Here is a 20,706-nt window from a genome sequence, read left to right on the forward strand (position 1 = left end):
TTATCTGGGTAATATGGTAATTTCAGACTTTTATGAATTTTTTACTGAAACTCAAAAACATGAAGTGGACCAAGCGTTCCCAACAGTGTATTGAAAAAGCATGCACACAGCAATTAATCATAATTAAAATTAGATTTCCTTGTAGTTTGGAGCTGGAGTTGATATCTTCTCCAACCTGAAGTGGGTTATATTTGTCCAGTTTAGCAGTTGATTTGCCAAACCTTACTATTTGTGTGAAAATTTGGTTGAGGACAGATTCAATTATTTCAGGGGTGTGCAACAGGTGGCTCGTGGGCCATAATACGTTCCGTCAAGCTCCCCCCCCCCCCCAAGACTAAAAAAATCCCAATCTCAAGACTGTTTATGTTGACAGTTCTAAAGCTGATCTTAATAAACTATGCATAATCTTGAAGTTATCAATGTCCCACTAAACTGTTACATGAATGGGATTCGTTATTGTGAGAATTTTTCAATTCTTTACGTTTACGGAAAAGCTAAATTTTTTGTCTGGCCTAGCTAGATGTCTGAAGTTGGTTATATGGCCCACCGGCAAAAAATGTTGCACACCCCCTGTATTATTCCAACATCTCAATGGTTCAGCACTTCCTCATAATTACAAGCATTTAACTCAGCCCAAGGCCTTCTGATTCTATTAAGATGACTGACTTACTATGCTGAGTTGGCTTTGCAAGTTGCTCAGTTACTTCTTCATCTGATTGTTCTGCTTCTTCTTCAGACAGTGGGAGTTCACTTCTGAAGATAAAATTGGAGAATGCAAATGTATTAATTTTGATTCATTGGTTAGAATAACAGCCCCTATTACTCGATTTCAAAACCCTTCTCCCCTCACCCACAGCGTTGAAGATTGTGCACCAGGTAAGCTGGTGGGCATGGGCTTTGAACCAAAGATTTCTAACCTGTGATAGATAATAAGTTCAACACTTCAACCACTAGGCCAAGGCTCCCATGACGCGAAAATTAACAGAATTGTGTTAAACATAGCTGATATATGAAGGAATTTTTTACATATTGTATTTATTATAAATGTTTTATTATTTCTTATTTTAAATGATGTGTATATAAATATATATGCTTATCAACAAGCAAAGCTGAGCAATTTGTCAACTTGACATCAGATTTTAATGACTTATATGCAGTGGTGTCAATCAAAACAAAATACCGGTTACATTTGAATATAGATAGAGAAATGCATGTGCATTTTAAGTATAACATCTCGCTTTGAAAAGATGTGTTCAGAGCAACTGCCGCACACCTCTCATTAAATAAATAGGTTTGAATGTTTTTAATGGCATTCTCTTTTCTTCAGGCGCACATATTGACAAACTTTCAAAAGCATAAAATGCACATTAACGATCACAAAATTCAGTTTTATCCAAAGGCTGCAAGTTTCATGTACGTGTACCACGATTTTCTCACTGATAATTTAGCGCCGTACGAAGATAAAATTTGGGAACTGCTGCACTATGACATCACTATCCTTAACAATTGAAATATAGGTGAACATTATATATCATACAAAGTTAAAGTACTGTTATATCTAACCTGGGGCTTCCTACTTCTTGCAAAGTCTCCACATTTTCTCCAGTATTCTCAAAACTGTCATATGGTGATCCTTAGAAAGAATAATGAATGATTATCAAAAAACGATAGTACTTAGGAATCTGTTTTGAGCTATTTAACATCGTTTATCAGAAATTATGATAGAATTTCTTAATTTACTTGGAAAAGAAAGGTAAATAAATCATTAATGCGGCTTATACAGTGAACCATGGCCTCTCATCCGGTTACCAGTGCATGTCGGGTATGGGATTAATTAGCCAGTTATTTGTTTCAGATGCATGTACTTGATGGTGAAGGAAGCTTGATGGGTAGCTTGATGGGTACATGAACCACTATTTGACGACATGAAATTCAGCAAACCTCTCGCACCTAATTATCCGCAGGATTCGAGACTGTAAACCGAGCAAGATATTCTGATCGGTATGCTAAGCATACATCCATAATAATGCTCTGCAACCAAATGTAACAACTTGGAAACAATTTATATTTTTCCTTGAAATTAATTGGAATATCCTAGATTTATATTCAATCATATCAGACTGAAAATTTTGTTCGATAATTCCATATTTATAGACAATAAACAATATAACAGGCTACAAGATGCTGTTGAATGATATGCCAGTTTCAGCAGCAATGGAAGTATATTTATTTAACATTAAATCCCCAAAAAATGAAAAATACTTGATGACCTTTACGTACTCATCATACCATAGCACCACTCAATTTAAAAAACATATCTATAACTCACCAAATTCAGCTTTTGAAGTTGTGGCCGGAAGTTGTTTAGAAAAAACATTAGTTGTAACATCTGCTGACTTGCTTTGACTTTTGAGTTTTGTGAATATATCCAACTGAATTTTTAGTACCTGTAATGAATAAAGTTTTTATACAAGATTAGCACTAAGGACGCAGAGCAATATTTAAACAGACAATGGTATCTAATGATTCCAATGCTGAAATTTGATGCATTTTCCCATAAAACCATACTATATAAAAGTGCTGCTTATTTTATTAAGAATTCTTCCATTTATTGAAAAACTTTCAAAATTTGCATACTTATCTTTGATAACTCACTAAACTGATAGTCTACAATTGGTAATTCATTAAAATAAAAATTGTGAAAAATTAGTAAATTCATTTCAAATTCAGACTTTTGCTTTTCGGAACAGAAACACAAATGAATCTTGATACAAAACCTTGGTATTGTAAAATCATTAGTTTAAAATTAAAATAAATAATCAATGCAGTAGAGCAAGATGAATGATAAATTTTGGGAACTAAAAAAATGTACAATGAAATTGTTTTTTTTATCAAAACACAAATAAACATAATTAAAATATAGCAAATATTGAATATATGCAACACAATCCCATTCGATGACATTATATTTTATAAATCTTTTAAAGGATTGAAATGACGCCAATGGAAATAACATACACTTCGGTGAAACTTTAAAGTGTTCAGTTCAGCGGGAACAATTTAGACTTGCAGTTTATTTCAGTTTTTACGCAAATCGTTGATTTTATGTCTGTCCCATATTTTATATTTAGATTATCGCAGAAAGAATTTCAAACCTCAGATCCAATTTCATTCAATTGATTCTGTAATATTTCTTTATCTTCATCTGCTATTTTCCATATTTGCAATGATAACTCCTTTGTAACATTAGGAAGCAGATTTGCAACTGCAACAATATCTTCATGGTTTGCAGTTCGATTTTCATCCAGAACCAACCGATCAATCTGTTGAAATAACCAAATACAAAGAACAATCAGACGTGGATAAAATATATAACAGTCATATTCATCATAGTTTTGCCAAACCCATATTATTCATATTACACAGAAATGCATTGTAACATTAAATACAGCCTGGTGCTAGAAGTTGGGAGTTTTCATCAAGGGAGAAACAATAGTTATCAAAATTCAATGTTTTCGCTGTGTAGCATTTTTTGTGGTGAAATCAATTGTATTTCACAAATAGCTAACAATTGTAATCATCAAACAAAATTGTAAAATAATTGTTAACTCAGTGCAACAGAGTCAAAATTGGAATTTCAAAAACAGACAAGCTCTTGTGACATTAAATACCTAGCCAGGTGCCAGAAGTCAAAGGTTGTTTTGGAAGGTAATTCATTGATTCTGTACTAAAGACTAAAAGTTAAAGTTTGTCACAAGGTTTGTTGTGAAAATGCATGCTTAATTCATGTCCCAAAGGCCTAATTGGCCTGTCTCATTAGAATTTTCTAAAATACAATGGGACATACAAACATTCATGATATCAGAATTAATCCTTCCATTGTAAATGTCAAAAGATTTATAGCTTTAATAGTGCTTTAATCAGTCATCAGTAATTTATTTTTCCACAAATGCTGAAATGTGTGCCGTACATATACAGCTTAGAATAAAATAGAATAGGAATAGCATCTCAGTGAGGAGAACGTTATGGTACAGTCTAGTAAATCCAGAGGCACTAGTCAATGTAAAAATAGAGACTACAAGCACCATTAAGCGTGGTAACCATGACAACTGCTCACCCGGGGCACTGGCATCTGATTAGATTAGGTACGAGTTTGAGTTTTCAAGGATGCATAAGGTAGGATTTGCAAAGTGCAGGCGTGGAAAATTGATAGGAATAAATTATGAAACATGAACCTCGTACTGTCATTGAGATTGAGTAAAAGATGAGTACAATAACTCTGTGTGAAATTATTGAGATTAATGATTCTAATCAGTGAATTGAATATTCAACGAAATGTGGGTAACTATAAAGACTATAATGTGAAACAGTTATTCAGGGGTTTCGGAACAAGCAGTCAATGAAATGTTAAACAACAATTGGGAATAGTGTAGAGGTGTAACCATTCAAAATAAAGGTAGTTGTAATGCACAAAATATAACATTTATTAACAACTTAGCATGAATGGACTAACTAACTGATTTGAGATCAAGGTTTATTGTACATCTATGGCCTGGAAATTATTGTTTTGAATGCCATACTGCACCCAATAATATATGGGTGATATCCACAGAACACTCCTACCTATCGCATGGCATATGTCCATGCAATGGTACCAATTAGCGGAGAAATACACTATAAAAATAAATATAGAATGAGATTTAAATCAAGAAGAACGACTATTCCAGGTACTAAAGACTCAATAGCTATAAATCTGGTCAATTGTTTAGCTGAAAATAGCGAGAAAATGGAATAACAACACGACATTAACTGGGAGATGTGGCAACAGCAGATTGGTAAGAGGAGAGCATGAGTTTTCTATATTTTGCTTTGAAAGTTTTGTAAATGATGACCTGGGAACTATTATTAAAAAAGATAAATTTAAAATTATACCAGTTTTCATAAATTTCACCATGCAACCCAATTTTGGGCTATGAAAGTGTAAAACTTTAACTTATTACAAAATTAAATTCAAGCCCGTTAAAAAGGTTAATTAAGTGATTATTATTGTTTTATACCTCTGTGCTGCCCGAGGATGATTTGAAAGCTTGTAGTTGATCTGATGACAGGTTGCAGTCGTCAAGGCCCAACACTTCAACACAGGATTGATTGGAAAGTATTTGTCCAACTGATGATAAACCTTCAACTCCCATGTTTGTGTTTCCATACAGCCACAACCTCTGGATCTATAAAGAGACAAGAATAATTTATAAACCATGAAATCTATAAATGGTTCTTTACTGAGTGAGAAATAAAAAATTATGAAAATTCTCAAACTGAAAGTAGTTTTCGATACAAAATATACCATTAATATTCCATAGAAAATACTGTTGAATTTAAAAACAAAATCTGAACTACAAAACTAGACATATCAGAAGTAAAATCTGTAAATTCAGATTAGTTGAATCCCATGTTAACAACGGCACGAGATGAATGATTGAGCAATTATGAAATTTTTAAAACTCATAGAACAGAACAAAAATATTGTTATGGTATCAAAACGTCATACTTGCAGGTATGAATTTCAAAAGTCAAAAAATGTTTTGACCTGCCTTTGCTCACTATGAGATAACAAAATTCCTAAAAAGATTAGCATTTGCGAAAATTTCTTGCAGTTTTTGCAGGGAAGTGCACTTATAGTAAACAAAGAAAAATTGTAAGCTCATACTATAGCTTAAAATACGAAAAATTTGAAAATCAAGTTTTGTTTTTTCACTTTAATACAAAAATCACCATTGGGCGAAATAGCGATCGGGTCGTTGCTGCAAGCCATGTCAATTGGACAAAAACTCAGCTAATTCTGTGAAGTTTCATTAAAAATAATTCTAAAAACTTTTTAGTTCCTGATCAAGCATATTCATTGTGTACAGCGGTTTTCTATTCAAAAATTTAGGGGGCTCCGTCTGGAAACCATCTAATTATTTTTAAACATATAAAAATTTCTATAAATGGTTCTTTACTGAGTGAGAAAAAAAAAAGCCGGTAGGCTCCCAGGATCTCCGCTGATAGTTGGGACCCGCACCTAGCTACTTATTGCCATCCATAGAAACTTGAGGATCTTTAACTGTGGCGCAATTAACTAAGTGAGCGGGTTGGTTAAAAAGTCCAATTCATTTTAAGCGCTGCATGTTTTGTAGACATACTTACGTGACGGATATGCGGTGACTAAAAATTGGAAAGAATCATGTTCATTAAAATCCCTAAGGCTTCTCCAGTTTATGGAGTATCGAGACCAAAGACGACTTATTGGGAAGCGTATTTTGCTGTGCAGAAGGTAGCGTTCTTGAAATTTCAAATATCAACTTAGTTAACAAGTTAAAGGCAATAAGTTGGGAAAAAATGGGAATTTCACAACAATCAACGCGTTATTCGTCGTTGTCATGGTAATGAAACCTCCATCCGGGTTTTCTATGAAACGCACAATACTAGGGTGACATAATAACCCACGTGAGAAATTTCATCCCGATTGGTCCAGACAGATACACAGACAGAACGACAGATAATAAAAGTGTCTCCTAGAGCGGAGATCCATTATGAACATTTACAAACTGGAAGTGTTTTTTTGTGGAATTTCTAGGTTTTGATTCACGATATTCTAGAAATATTCTGGACCAGGGTGGTCCAAACCCAGGCCTGTGGGACAGATGGTACCGTGTATTCCCGAAAATAAGACCTACCATGAAAATAAGACCTAGACTGAATTTTTAAAATGATTTCAATATAGGGACTCCCCTTTAAATAAGACCTACTCAATAACGCGAATTTGTTTACCTAGTCGATAGCAAGAAATCTCTCTTACACGTTTTCAATGATTAATAATCTATGTTTTGCAGTTAATTCGAATAAAAACGTGTTATTTATAAGTAAATGGATATCGGTTTTCCTATTATATATATTGAAAAATCTCGCAATTCTCTACTTTGTAATTTTGTTTTTGATAAATGAAAATATAAGACATCCTCCGAAAATAAGCCCTAGTGTTATTTTTTGGAAGAAAATTGAAATAAGACTCGGTCTTATTTTCGGGGAAACACGGTAATCAAAAATCGCATTTGTTGTTGTTTCGTCATAGAATTAACCAGAAAAATCTTTTGGCATATTGTTATATCACCAATGCCACTGAATTGAACAGTGTTCTCAGGCGACTAGCAAAGTTGAATGATGTGCTTGACAGTCTAAATTGTTATCTGGATTTCTATCTTTTTGGTCAAGAATATATGCTAACAATTTTGGTATCATAGAAAACTAAAAATCGAATTAGCTTGGTTGGCTATGTCTGATAACTAATATTAATGTCATGGCCTCACAATATAATTCATGCCGGATGTTTTTTGCAGCCCGCCTGAACAGTATTACAAAAAATGCTGCATATATGTCAGAACATTTAGTAATTACCCTCCTGTACCTCACATTTAGTAATGAATCAATCTGCAGTTATTTATTTGTAAGTTATTTTGCAAACTGACGAATTCAAACATATTTTTAACTGAATGTGGTGGTGGGGGGGTACCACAATGCTTGCTTGATATGTCGGCAAGTTTTGTCGGTGACAAAAGAATATAATTTAAAACAGCAATTTAGAATCTTGTGAGCAATGAGCATTTTCCAAAGTTAAGATTTTGCTTTAAAAATCCTATAGCTGTTCAAAAGCACTTACATTTGCGGAAACACTTTTATCGTTATGGAGAGTTTGAAATCTTACACTAAACGTAGATATAGAAAGCCTTTTGCTGGTTTTAGTAAGGTTTTTGGTGGCCCTTGCATGTTTTAGCTTGATAAATGACAAATACTGATCAACGTGGCTAATCAATTTTGTGACCCCTGGAGTCGACAACCTTGGACCACACTGTTCTAGACCTTACCATTGAATTTGAAAAAAAAATCAAACTACAAAATTAGACATATCAGAATCGATATATATTGGGTGAGCCACTCAAACACTGAGAATTCTGACCCATGTTGTCAAATAGATCGGAAGCTTGAGCTTTATGAAATCCTTAATACTCACAAAGCAGAAAACTAACATTAAAATATTACTATGATATTAACATGGCCTATTTCAAATTATTATTACAGGTAGCTAATGGAATGCTGCTCCAATAGAGTAAAGTATCGTGGCCCCCTGTTTGAGTGAGTGACCATAGATTTGTATCTGGCTCCTATTCTTTTAACCGGAAATATTGAACTTGGAAAATGTATTTTCTCTCGTCATGTACGATGTTAATGTCTTCATTTCTCACAATTCTTTTGTATATTTGTAATATAATTTTGGCGCTAGTGGGAACATATGAAATAGAAAGGCCTGCTGCCGTTTGTACGAAATAGGCAGAGCAGCCCAGGACAGGTTTCTGGCAGATAGCAGTTACATCATTGAGAAAACATGATAAAAAATATCCAAGACTTTTACATCGCGGGACGAGGCCAATTTTTAGCGCTTAAATTAGAGTTTAAAATTAGGACATTATATATTTATCCGGGGGGAGAGGAAAGCCAATAAGATTGCTTAATCATCATATGGCGAACCACGGCCTCTCGTTCGGTTACCATTCAATGGATTGGATTAGTTTTCAGATGCATGAACTTCATGGTGGAGAAAGCCGTGACCGACCAGTGGGTACATGAACCACCCTATGGTGGCGAGGGTCCAGCCAGCCATCCTCTCATACGTAATCAACCCTGCATGTGATTCGAAACTATGAACCCATGCATGGTAATCAGAGATGCGATGGCAAGCAAAGTCCTAACTCTTAGCAGAATTTGCCACACTGCCGAGCCATGCACCACACCGCTGAGAGTTTTTCATATTACCGCTCAACAGGTCGTGACAGAATAAGTAAAAAAAATTTCTGTTCTTCAGTTGAACACCAAGGCTCGCCATAATTTTATATGCTTAGAACCAGATCATGTTCGTTTCATTGGACTACACATACGAATTTTTAGAAAATTGGTTGCCAAAGGGGCATATCTGCTGTAAATTTACAGGATATATATGCATACTGGCTATTTTGCAATTGATGATAATTTTCTGCTGTTACATATATATTTTCAAACAACTTCATTGATTGTAGGAATCATGTTAATTTAAGATCGAGTAAAATTTTATATCACTCAAGGGAAAAGCCAGTGGGGGAGATTACATGGGTAATAACCCTCATTTTTTACTTTTTTATGATTCAAAATTTCTTCCTCCTACTTAGAACAAACAACGGCCTCGTTTTACTTTCAGCAAATCACAGCATTGCGGTCAAAACTATTTTATTCTAGGCACTATCACCTTAACGCAATTATCACCACAAGTTTTTATTTGTCTTTACAGCATCTTATTCTTTCATAGCGCTGATAAAAATGCTTATCTCCGTTATTATTGAGATATTTACCTTACTCATCATCAATCATATCGTGATTATTGATAAACAATTGCACAAGGTTCAGAATCAAGATTATTAAAAATGCATGGTTCATTAATGAAGAATTGCCAACTGTGGCGGCATCAAAAAAATGGAATTTTTCCATAAAAAACATCAAATTTATTCTCCGACTGATGAAAACCTCAGTACAATTGTCGAATCCGCGAAAAATACAAATGTGTAATAGTGGTTTGTAATCAAGTAAGAGGGGATACATGTTTTATATTCTGGCTTCAAATATACACGAAACGAATTTACCCATCGCCTAAAGGTGATTACATTACATTTGGCTGCTCAAAAGGAGAGAAGTGTTATAGGTTGCATTGAAATTAAAATTGAATTTTATTGAAGTTAATTGTGACAAGTAATAGTAATTGTGACAAGTAATAGATTTATATTTCATACACATTCAATCGATGCTACACGTGAGCTTGTCCTTGTGTATATAAACATTTATAATGTCTATTGCCTACTAAAGGTGATCACATTACATTTGACTGCTCAAAAGGAGAGAAGTGGTATATGTTTATCTAAGGAATACAAATATCAGTGCATTGAAAATAAAAAGGGTTTTTATTGAAGGTAATTGTGACAAGTAATAGTTTTATATTTCATACACATTTAATCGATGCTACATGTGAGCTTGTCTTTGTGTATATAAATCAGAGGTGTGCAACATACGGGTACAGCACGGCCTGTGATACCTATTTACGTGGCCCGCTAGCCGCTACAGACTTCATACTTCGTAGCTTATTAATTTAAGAACTTTTTCTGAATTGTAACGGCGTCATTGGCATTTTTGACTGCAGTATAGGTCTATGGACTTTTCCCCGAGCATCGACTTCCTCATTTACTTCGTGACATTGGCCAAGCAGCAAGATGCAAAAAGTGACGTAACAATGCTCCCTTTTCGTATCTGCTCTGACACTATTCCTACTAAGATTTCCAGGCGTAGTCGTGAACCTTACCTCGTTTTCGGGCTTTTGAACTATATTCATTAGTTTTCAGTTGTGTTTCGGAAATTTAAATATAAATCAGATAATTCGAGGATCATGTTGTCTTCTTAGAAGATTTAATTTAATTGCAACAATAAAAAAGTAGTGTAGAAATAGCTTTAATAGTCTAGGCTAAAATTGTTTACCAGTACATTTAAAAAACAGATTATTGTATGCCAGGGTGGTCCAAGATTGTCGGCCTCGCGGGCCACACTATTATTTTTGTATTGTTTCCGGGCCACAATAGTACAAAGAATAAGTAAATAGTGCAATACAAATCAAATACTTTTTGTCCGAACACATTAACCATTATTTGTCATTCATCAAGATAAAACATGCAAAAACAACCACAGATAAAATGACATAAAGAACAAATTTCTATTTTAGATTGTCACCGACATAACGTACAGATATTAGGCAAGCATTGTGGTATTTTCTTCCCCATATCCAGTCAAAAGTCATCTGAATTGGTCCGCTTTCTTTTCATACTTATGTTTAAAAACTTACAAATAACAAAAAATAAAAAGCCAGTTAATAATCCAGACTAGCCAATCACAATATTCAACTTCGCTAGTTGCCTCAGCTAGCCATAACACTAGTCAATTCAGTGAAATTAATAATGTAACAATATGTCAAAATATTTTTCTGGTTATTTTTATGTCGAAACAACACTGATTGCGATTTTTTGTTTACTCTCGAGCAAATGCGACGCGGGCCACAGATAATGAAACGGCACAAGTGGCCCGCGGGCCTAGGTTTAGACCACCCTGTTGTATGCAATGAATGAATGAATCATAATGATGATTTGAAACATATAACCCGCTTTACAGGCGTCAACTTGCGAAACCACTCCTAAAATAAACCCGAAAATTTTGCAGTGGTTAAGTATAGGAAGAATTTTCCGGGGGTCAAAGGTCGGGAAAATCCAAATAAGACTACATCACACTGCGATTTAATTCCGTCTACAGCAGGGTCATCCGAACCTTTTTGGTCGAAGGGCCACATGTAGTTTACTAATAATCGCGCGGGCCACTTAACATGATAGTTATGCGCTAGTTTTTCTACACTGACTACAGGTAAATGAAAAAACAATACCCTCATACCAAACTTTCACAATTATTAGAGCATAAAACTGTTGTTTCCCAACCATTGATGGGGCGCCATCAGTGGTGATTCCCAAAAGTTTCGCCAAAGGCAAGCAAAGCCGCTTGATCATTTTCATCACAGGTTCCAACATAACAACGGTGAGCTATTCGGTAATTTCAGGATCATCACCCACTTTCGTACCATAGAAGATCACCGACTGATCCGTAACCTTGATGTCAGTGCTTTCGTCAAGTGCCAAGGAATACGATGAAAATTTTCCCGCTTTTGCAATTGAAGATTTCGCTAAAGAATTCCCAAGCTCTCAACACAACGAGTTAAAGATGTCTTGACAGGGTATTTTTGCAAACACCTCTTTTATATCCGGACGTAAAACATTGGAAACCCGAATACAATAAATAATATACCGTATTTATTCAATTATAACGCGCACTCGTGTATAACGCGCACCTTTAAATTTTGAATGAAAATTGGTATAAAATTCTTTTTTTTATTTTCTATTTTCATGAGTTTCCGCATAATCAACAACCTCCAGTTTGAATGCAGCCCTATATGCAGAACGTTTTTGTCTTGCCATAATAGATAATGACTAATATATAATGGGTATCTACAGTACAGTACGATAATGGCAAATAAATATTCTCAACGCAGCGGGAATGTCAAACGCATGCTGAGCTGTCGCATGTGCGTGTGCTTGCACGAAATCGAACGCTTGCACGAATGTCAAACGCACGCTGAGCTGTCGCATGTGCGTGTGCTTGCACGAAATCGTCCTGCATTGGAATGTGCATGCGCGAGCGCACGCACGTTTCAGATGTTTAAAACCACATTTTCAATAACGCATTTCTCAGACCTCGTGTATAACGCGCAGCATTGATTTTTGCCTAAAATTCAGTTCAAAATTTTGCGCGTTATAATCGAATAAATACGGTACATTTCTTAACTAATTCTCAATTTGAGAATGGCTTCGATTGTTTTGCGATAACGTCATATAATAACAGACCAAGTGTGTAAGCGACTATGGCACCTTTATGTATCGATATCTCCTCCTAGTTGGTTGATTCAAAATGGGACTCATGCCTCGTTTAAAAGGGCTGACAGAGCGCAGTTTCGGAAACAAACAAATCGGCTTTGTATACTACATCATTCAAAATAATAATTTTGCTCATTTTTTTTATTCGATTCTGAAAAATACAGTGCGGGCCACTGGCCACACGAAATGCACTTGCGGGCCACGAATTGGACGACCCTAGTCTACAGTATTGTGACGATCCCCATTGTTGCAGAATAATGTGCATTGTATGAAAACCGCCTTGTTCTGGCAGTGGTACGTGATCTTACTTTATGGTTGTAGGTTATTATACAAAAAAGCTTAACCAAGTTCAAATGTCTACCAGTAAGAAAAGAAAAGTTGATTATCACATTAATTACCTACCTAATAAATATACTGATTTTACGTGCTCTTCCATTAAATAAATTATTCATAAAAAATTATGAGGTATTCGATGGCCTGGCTCCCGGTATCACTATACTTGTAGTTTGTGGCCCATTGCGCTAAACAGTTGCACGTCCCTGATATAAACGATTATAATGTCTGATATTAGCAAGTCGCAAATGACTTTCAAAATTAATTTTCAAGATTTCTATCGCTTTATTTCTAAACGTTGGAACATAGAAACAATATTTAGAATATGGGTTAATATTTCGCGACTTATATCAAATTAATTTGGGAACCACTTTTATAATTAAATGCGGGCATATAAGAAATTGTTAATATACATAAAATGAAATACGAAATGGATAAATATTTTGCGTCACATCAAAAAATTGGGATATACATGCATATATCATTTGTTTATTGTCTATAATCATGTCATATATCGTGACTGACAATTTACGGTAATTTGGTCTCGCTATATCTCATGTACATTCGTGTTTGTGCCATATTTCATATTAGAATTATATGGTAGCGTTATGTAGGGCATAGGTTCTCAAAGTGCTCCGTATGGAGCCCCAGGGCTCCGCGAGAGAAACCCAGGGGCTCCGCGAGCTATTCGATTATTTTTCAAAATACTGACTTGGCTAATTTAAAACTGTTCCTAGAAGCAATAACAGCTTTGATAAAATTTGACAACAATATAGCCTCGAAATATGGCAAAGTGGCGGACCTAAAAAATGACATTATTTATAAGCAGGAGCGCAGCCAGGATTCTAAAGAGGGAGGAGGTTCAAAATTGGAATCGAAAATTTACGCGCAACATTCTTGGCGATTCAAAAAAAAACGGATAACGAGATTTCTGTTGCGTGAAATATTCAATTCATGACCGTGAGAGTATTTAAAGTGTCTTGTCGTAATAATTTAATTGTGCTCATCGTTACTCACGTTCAATTCGAGATTACTATTAGGATTACTTAAATGAAAGTATACTATTCTAGAATAACATAAACTGCGTGATGAACTGCTAATTATAAATAAATTGGAGTCGTATTTTTGCGATCTTGGGATTTGTTAAACTTGATTTGTTCTTTCGCACTCGAGATTATTTTTAAGCAAGATATCGCCGTTTGAGAAATCACAAGGTCTTGGAAAAATACAAACGATTGAAATTTATTTTAGTGCATGCGGCTCCGTCGGTAGTTTCAGAGTGGAAAAATTATATATCGCGCGCTTAATTGACTGTGTTTCAATTTCGCAGTTACCACGATGAATAACCGAAGAAAACCTAACATAACACCAAATTTTGTGATTTACAATGTCTATAAAAGCGTTTTTGTTCTGACGTGAGTCTGCCGAAACAAAACTTATAGTCTTATTTTCCATTTTAATTTTTATTTCTAATATTTCAGAATGCCGCTTTTTAATCAAGAAATTTGACTAGCGGATTTACCTCTTTATTAACTATTATTTTTAGCATTTCGTCGCCGATGATTATCATGTTTTTCACATTGAACTCATAATTCCCCACGAGAACAAAAAAGCAATTATCGTCGTCATTGTGGAACAATACACGTATATGCCGAAGGAAATTTTTGATTTAGGGAGAATAAACACCGGCGTAAAGATGTTTGAGGTTTAAAAACACGCCATGCTGACGAAAACAATCGCCGATTGTAACAAAATGCAATCGCGCACGTTATTAGCGGCCTTTTAAGTCTTCCAAAAATGTCAACAGGGGAAAAGATTCTACCCCTAATTTATTAATATGTTTGTCATGTATCAAATTTACAGCTTTAGTATCTTACAATTTATCTTTGAAATTTAGATTTATTTATGACTTGTATTAACCCTATTGAAAGGGTTTAGTATTTAAATTGAGTAAAGTACGTTCAACTTACTCAGGAATATTAATCGGAAAGTAACAATTTTAACATTTATTTTGGGGCTCCGTGAATAATAGTCAACCTTTTCAAGGGCTCCGCAACGCCAAAAGTGTGAGAACCCCTGATGTAGGGCAATGCGAAAATGCAAGATTAGAGAGATTGATGTTACCTCCGTCACTCTACAGCAATATTTTTTTGCGCGAACGACATTTTTGTTGAAAAATTCACCTCACAAAAACAATGCGTGGAACAGTTAGCTGAATTATCAAACATTCAGCGAGTAAAAGACTGGATATTTTATGCAAAAGACCAAAACAAAATAGCTTGGCGAGTTAGTTGGCCCATACCTCTCTACTTTCCCATAGCATTTATAATCCATAAGTTAAAATAGTTGTGATATCATTGTTAACTGGGAGCTACGAGGTCAAAATTAAAATCCAAAAACAGACAAGGTCTTGGGACAACTAGCCAGGTTCCAGAAATTAAAGGTTACTTTGAATGGTAATTATAGATTTCGTACAAAAGACTAAAACTTAGAGTTTGTCACAAGGTTTGTTATGAAAAGGCAAGCTTAATTTATGTAACATAGACCTCATCTGATTCATTGGGATTTACAAAATTACAAGTTTACGGCAGCAGAATTACTGTATATCATGTCAAAAGATTTTTAGATATTGTGCTTAGATGACTAAAATAAATGTAATAAGCTGTGACTCAAGCTTATACCGGCGGACATTTCGTATTTGATCAAGTCAAAATTAAATTTGGTTATGGAACACTTATCATTAATTGTCTAAGAAATATTATTTTCGGTCGAAAGTTTGACATACGGTACCTTTTTTCCTCTTTACTATCGAACACTCAAACCAAACAGCTATTTTTGGAGATGATAAAATAACATGGGAACTATGAATTCACATGCATGGGCGTGATGACCAATGAACTTGACTGCGTTTGCACAAGTTCAAACCACTGAACACAAGGTGTAATAAAATGGTTGGTCAACGCCGAACTGCAATGAATTCAGTTTTTCAAAAAATAGTAACTCTTTCAGTGGACACTTGTACATGGCTTGGGGTAGAGTGGAAGTCATGAATGAGAGAGATATAGAATATTTTTCTCAAAAACAATATTCGATAAGTACTCAAGAAAATGAATGCCGCTCCTAACACTGCCCATTTATTCTAAAATTTTATTAAAAATCAATTGAACTTGGAAGTTTATCAGAAAAAAAATCTTTCTTTGGGTGCAATCAAAGTGACTATAAACCAAGTGAGGACATGCATTGGTAACGTTATAAGCGCTCGCGTGACGTCACACCAGCCATATTGTGTCCAGAGTTCTATCGCTGTATGATCCTATTCCTAACCAAGTGATTTAAACCTGCGATCGTTAAACAGCTGAATGAAAAAAAACGATGCTCAATAAGTCGGAAACTTTCAAACTTTCGCAGCGGCAAAACGAATGAACATTCTTCTGAAAAATCAATTAACCGCAGATGTTTCTCGGATAACTTGGCTCAGCGGTATGGTCAGCATATACGAAGTTAAGGTTGAAGTCATCTAACTTCACTCGATAAATCAACACCCAATAAGACCAAAATATTAAACAAAAAGATAAACATTTTATTATAAAATTCCTGATGTAAGTATCGCTACTTGCACAGAACCTATTTTAACAAACTGACAGAACTACAATACAAATTATACTACAGAAACTTGCACTATTTTTGCGGTACATGTCATGGTATTGAAATATGCGTATCGCAAATTTTCAACAAGGTGTACATTGCCAAAATAATATCAAATGATATACTACATGCCTGGAACGAAGGATATTGGCGTATATCAAGTTTACAAGAACATCTAATAATCTGGAGTGTATAAAATAATATATTATCTATTTGACTTGAACTCTTGCCACAGGTCAACTAGCATACAGTTTTTCAATACTTTTTTTGTCTCCTCTTTTGCGTGAATATTTAGCCTTAAATTGGGAGAACGTTTCAGAATTTTCAAAGCGATATTGTAGCAAGATGGGAAATTATATTCCAAGCAACTTTATCTGTCAGAAAAGTAACAGGCGAACATATATTAGAAAAGGCATTAATATTGGCGCGAAAAATAGTTTATACTTCGCGCAAAAATACGATTGCTTTATTCGATGGGTGGCATAAATATTGAGTAAAATTATCAATTTGCAAATATTTATCATGTGTGTAATACCTAAAAAGAGTTAGTAACGATTGTGGGCATTCATCGGGATTGACACTTTCCATAGAAACAAACAAACAATTTGAACCCTGTGTCCTTATAGGGTTCTCCCGGAAACATCAAGGCTAATTTTTAACTGTCAGATATCGATAAAATTACAATTAGGTTTTATCAACAAGAACGTAGAGGCCATGATGGCGTCGCTAGATAATAAATATTTTACATTTTCCGACGCAAAAGAATCGAAATATCCTGTCAATAATAAGTTGATAAGAACTGCAACAGTCGCGGCGGCTGGTTTTTAAATTTTGTAGCTTATAATGTACATGCTTCGATGAAATTCATTAGGCCGCACAATGTGCTAGCCATGAGGTCGTTTACATTCTATAATTTTTGGAGCAACTTTTGCAACAGCTCTTTAAATTAAGAAAAATTTCCCCGAGAAAATTCATTTCATCAGCTTCTGGAATGATTATTGTAAAACGCAGGCTTTAAGCTTTCAGCATGGTGTGAACAGGTATCATAATACCAGTTCAATTAGTACCTGATTTAAATGTATGCATCAGGTTAATGACGTTTCACACTTGCGAAGAAGAGCGATATGTGTTTTTCATACGGAACGTTGCTACGTTGCAACGTAATTGCGTAACGAAGTAATCAGGGAACGTTGTTGTTTAACTCAAGTTGGCGCATCGGACATGTCAAGAATTGGAGAACATTGAATGAAATAACTTATACAATTTTACTGGTGCACAATAAATTCTATCTAATGTCGGAAGCTGTCTTTAACATCTACAAATGTGTCGATGTCATATTAGGTTAAAACAAGAACAAATCGAAGTTTTTTTTATTTAATTCAAAAGCTTTTCAAAAAAATTCCAGGCTTTTCAATTTTGCCGATTTTTGTATGATGACGCGACATTTTATCTCTATCTCATAATTATAATTAGTCTCCTAGATTGTTTCTCAAACAATATAAAACTTATCAGCATTAATAAGGTTCGTGAGATATGAGGTTTCAAAGTTGCATAACTCACACGGAATGATAAGATAACTATCGCAAATTTCCCGAAACCGCACAATACCAGTATGATTCTACGAGGCAAATAGCAAAGGAAAAACAATAGAGCTATGCTCAAATATATGGACATGTAGCGCCACCCAATGGCAATAATTTTGATGACGTCATAGCAAAAAAAAAAGTAATAGCCTTCCGGAGAAAAATTTTATCTTTAACCACTGAAAATTTCAAAGCAATTGGTCCAGTATTCGAAGAGAAAAGCGATTTTTTAAAAATGATGGAGACAAATAACAATAACAACATAATATTGAAACGATCGTTATGTCCACTAAACGTGTCCAATAATGAAATTACCAGAATAAAATGCAAAACAGTAAAAAATCTTCAAACAAATTGACGAATGAGACCATCTGGCGAAGCTAAAACAAACCGACGCTGCCGCATTTAACCGATTCGCTGGACACAAAATGGCGTCCGATATGCACCATTGAACTCGGTGCCTCCACTTGGTTTATAGTCACTTTGGGTGCAATATAGGGCCATTTTAGGTATTTCACACAATCACAGGACAAGACTCAATGAAACTAAATTGCTCATCGGAATTGGTTATTATGTATTTCAAACGAATATTCAAAAAAAATGAGTAGGCCTGAAAGCTGAAAAAGCAAAATTTAAAATTATTGAGGTTTTACATAAATTTCACCATGTAATCCAATTCTGGGTTATGAAGGTGTAAAACTATAACATATTAAAAAATCAAACTCAAAATTTCTTCCAACTCTTTCAAAAGCGATAATTATGTGAATATTATTGTGTTATACCTCTGTGTTTCCCAAGGATAATTTTAAAGCTTGTAGTTGATCTGATGACAGGTTACAATTGCGAAGGCCCAACACTTCAACACAGGATTGATTGGAAAATATTTGTCCCACTGATGATAAACCTTCAACTCCCATGTTTGTGTTTCCATACAGGTTAAAGTTCATGATCTATAATGAAACAAGAACAATTTAGGGTTGTAATTGGACTGTTATTAATCTTGTTGAATTAATCAACAAGTTGAGCATGGACAGTGGTTTTCACCCTTTTTCATGGAGCGGAATTCTAATGAAACATTCCAGTTGATAGAGGCCCCGTGTGCAATAGTTCATTGCCATTTATTGGCTAAATTGTATAAAACATGAACACATATTAAGAAAATCTAATACTGACAAAACAAAATGAACTATTCATATAGTATGTTAACCAAGATGGCGAACACCGGAACGTAGAAGGGTAGCAGATTAGGGTTAGGTCATAATTTCAGGTACAAATACTACGGCAGTCACTAGGCTAGTCCCCGAACTCTCAATAAAACTGAAATAAGTAAAATTGGAATAAATTTATGGCCTAACCCTAACCTGGTACACATGCTATGTTCCGGTGCACATACTACAGGAGTGCTAAAGATTCTGCTCTATGGTGTTTTACACATACTTTATAGTCAAGTAAGTATTCGTCAAATAGGAAATTTAACTATATTAATTACATTTGTGCCACGGACCGCAGATTTCATGTTTAAAACCAGGTCCAACACAACACTCCGTGTGAATATTTAGTAAACACTTTCAAACCAAAAAAATTCTGATATATAATTTAACATATAATTAATATAATTCTACTATATAGTAGTACCGGTAACTTCCAATATGAGCTGCTTGCCTAAAGCCTTATTTATAGTAAAAACATGAAAACAAATTTTAAAGAATTTAATATAAGAAACTCTACCTTCACATTTGATCCTTTCAATTCAGATGCCAGAGTTTGAAGTGAGGCTGACTTGAGATCACATCTACCGAAATCCATTGATAGTGACTTACAGTAGAAAGCTACTGACCCAATGACATGAACATCACTTATGGAGAGAGGATGACCCCACATGTCAATTTTGTCAAGAGATGATTTGACAATGTCACTCATTCCATTCTTGGCTTCGTTCAATGCAGTGAAAAGTTCCAAAAGATCTGATTTGTCTGATATTTCTTTGAGTTGTGATTGCAGACTTTTCTTGAGAATATCTCGCTTTTCTTCAAGATCCTGAATTTCTGTGAAAATATAAGAATATATGTATACTGATGATACTTGTGTCTGAATGATAAGTTACCATTCAGTAAAGATTGACTTGCAAATAACATTAGCGCTTATCTCTTTTAAATTAGTTATTGGAAAATTAAATCTAGTCAGCCATAGCCAATCAATGTATTGGGCACCTCATTGTACTAATGTGTCTGTTACATTGTTTAGACTAGTCTTTGTTATTGCACTTCAGATTTCCCCAAGCCTAAAACTTTAGTTCAAATCCAGTGTAAAATGTGTAATAATAATGATTGATGCATATTAATGATGCTCGGCTACTTTTTGCTTTGCAATAAAACACCCTAGTACAGAAATGGGCAAAGTATGACCCGTGGGCCAAATCCGCCCCGTTGAGTAATTCAATCTGGCCCGCATGATGGTGCCGCAACCAAACTAGAACTAAATTTTGATGTCTTAGTTAAAATTAGCTCAAGAAATTTGTTGAAATTGCGAATAAAATTAGTCTTGGCACGAGGCTTATTGTTTTCCAC

General features: G+C 34.8%; 1 protein-coding gene across 1 annotated transcript; it reads right to left on the reverse strand.

The window, feature by feature from the left end:
- Positions 1-623: 623 nt before the first annotated feature.
- LOC144419954 (uncharacterized) lies at positions 624-20,274 on the reverse strand. Its single transcript, XM_078110231.1, has 8 exons — positions 20,244-20,274; positions 19,868-20,184; positions 18,922-19,089; positions 5,058-5,225; positions 3,156-3,323; positions 2,330-2,447; positions 1,564-1,633; positions 624-753 (listed from the first exon to the last, which is right to left on the reverse strand). Exons 1-8 carry the CDS (start codon positions 20,272-20,274, stop codon positions 624-626), a joined length of 1,170 nt encoding a protein of 389 aa, XP_077966357.1.
- Between the last annotated feature and the right edge of the window lie 432 nt (positions 20,275-20,706).

Source organism: Styela clava, chromosome 2 (genome assembly GCF_964204865.1).
Source record: "Styela clava chromosome 2, kaStyClav1.hap1.2, whole genome shotgun sequence".
Lineage (NCBI taxonomy): Eukaryota > Metazoa > Chordata > Ascidiacea > Stolidobranchia > Styelidae > Styela > Styela clava.

What these genes read in the sequence shown, in the direction of transcription:
- LOC144419954 (XM_078110231.1), bottom strand. Translation starts at nt 20,274, where the DNA reads ATGTTATTTGCAAGTCAATCTTTACTGAATG. An exon ending in TGAAAGGATCAAATGTGAAG is followed by an intron (nt 19,090 to 19,867) that starts GTAGAGTTTCTT and finishes GTTTCATTATAG; the next exon opens with ATCATGAACTTTAACCTGTA. An exon ending in CAAGAAGTAGGAAGCCCCAG is followed by an intron (nt 754 to 1,563) that starts GTTAGATATAAC and finishes TTTTATCTTCAG; the next exon opens with AAGTGAACTCCCACTGTCTG.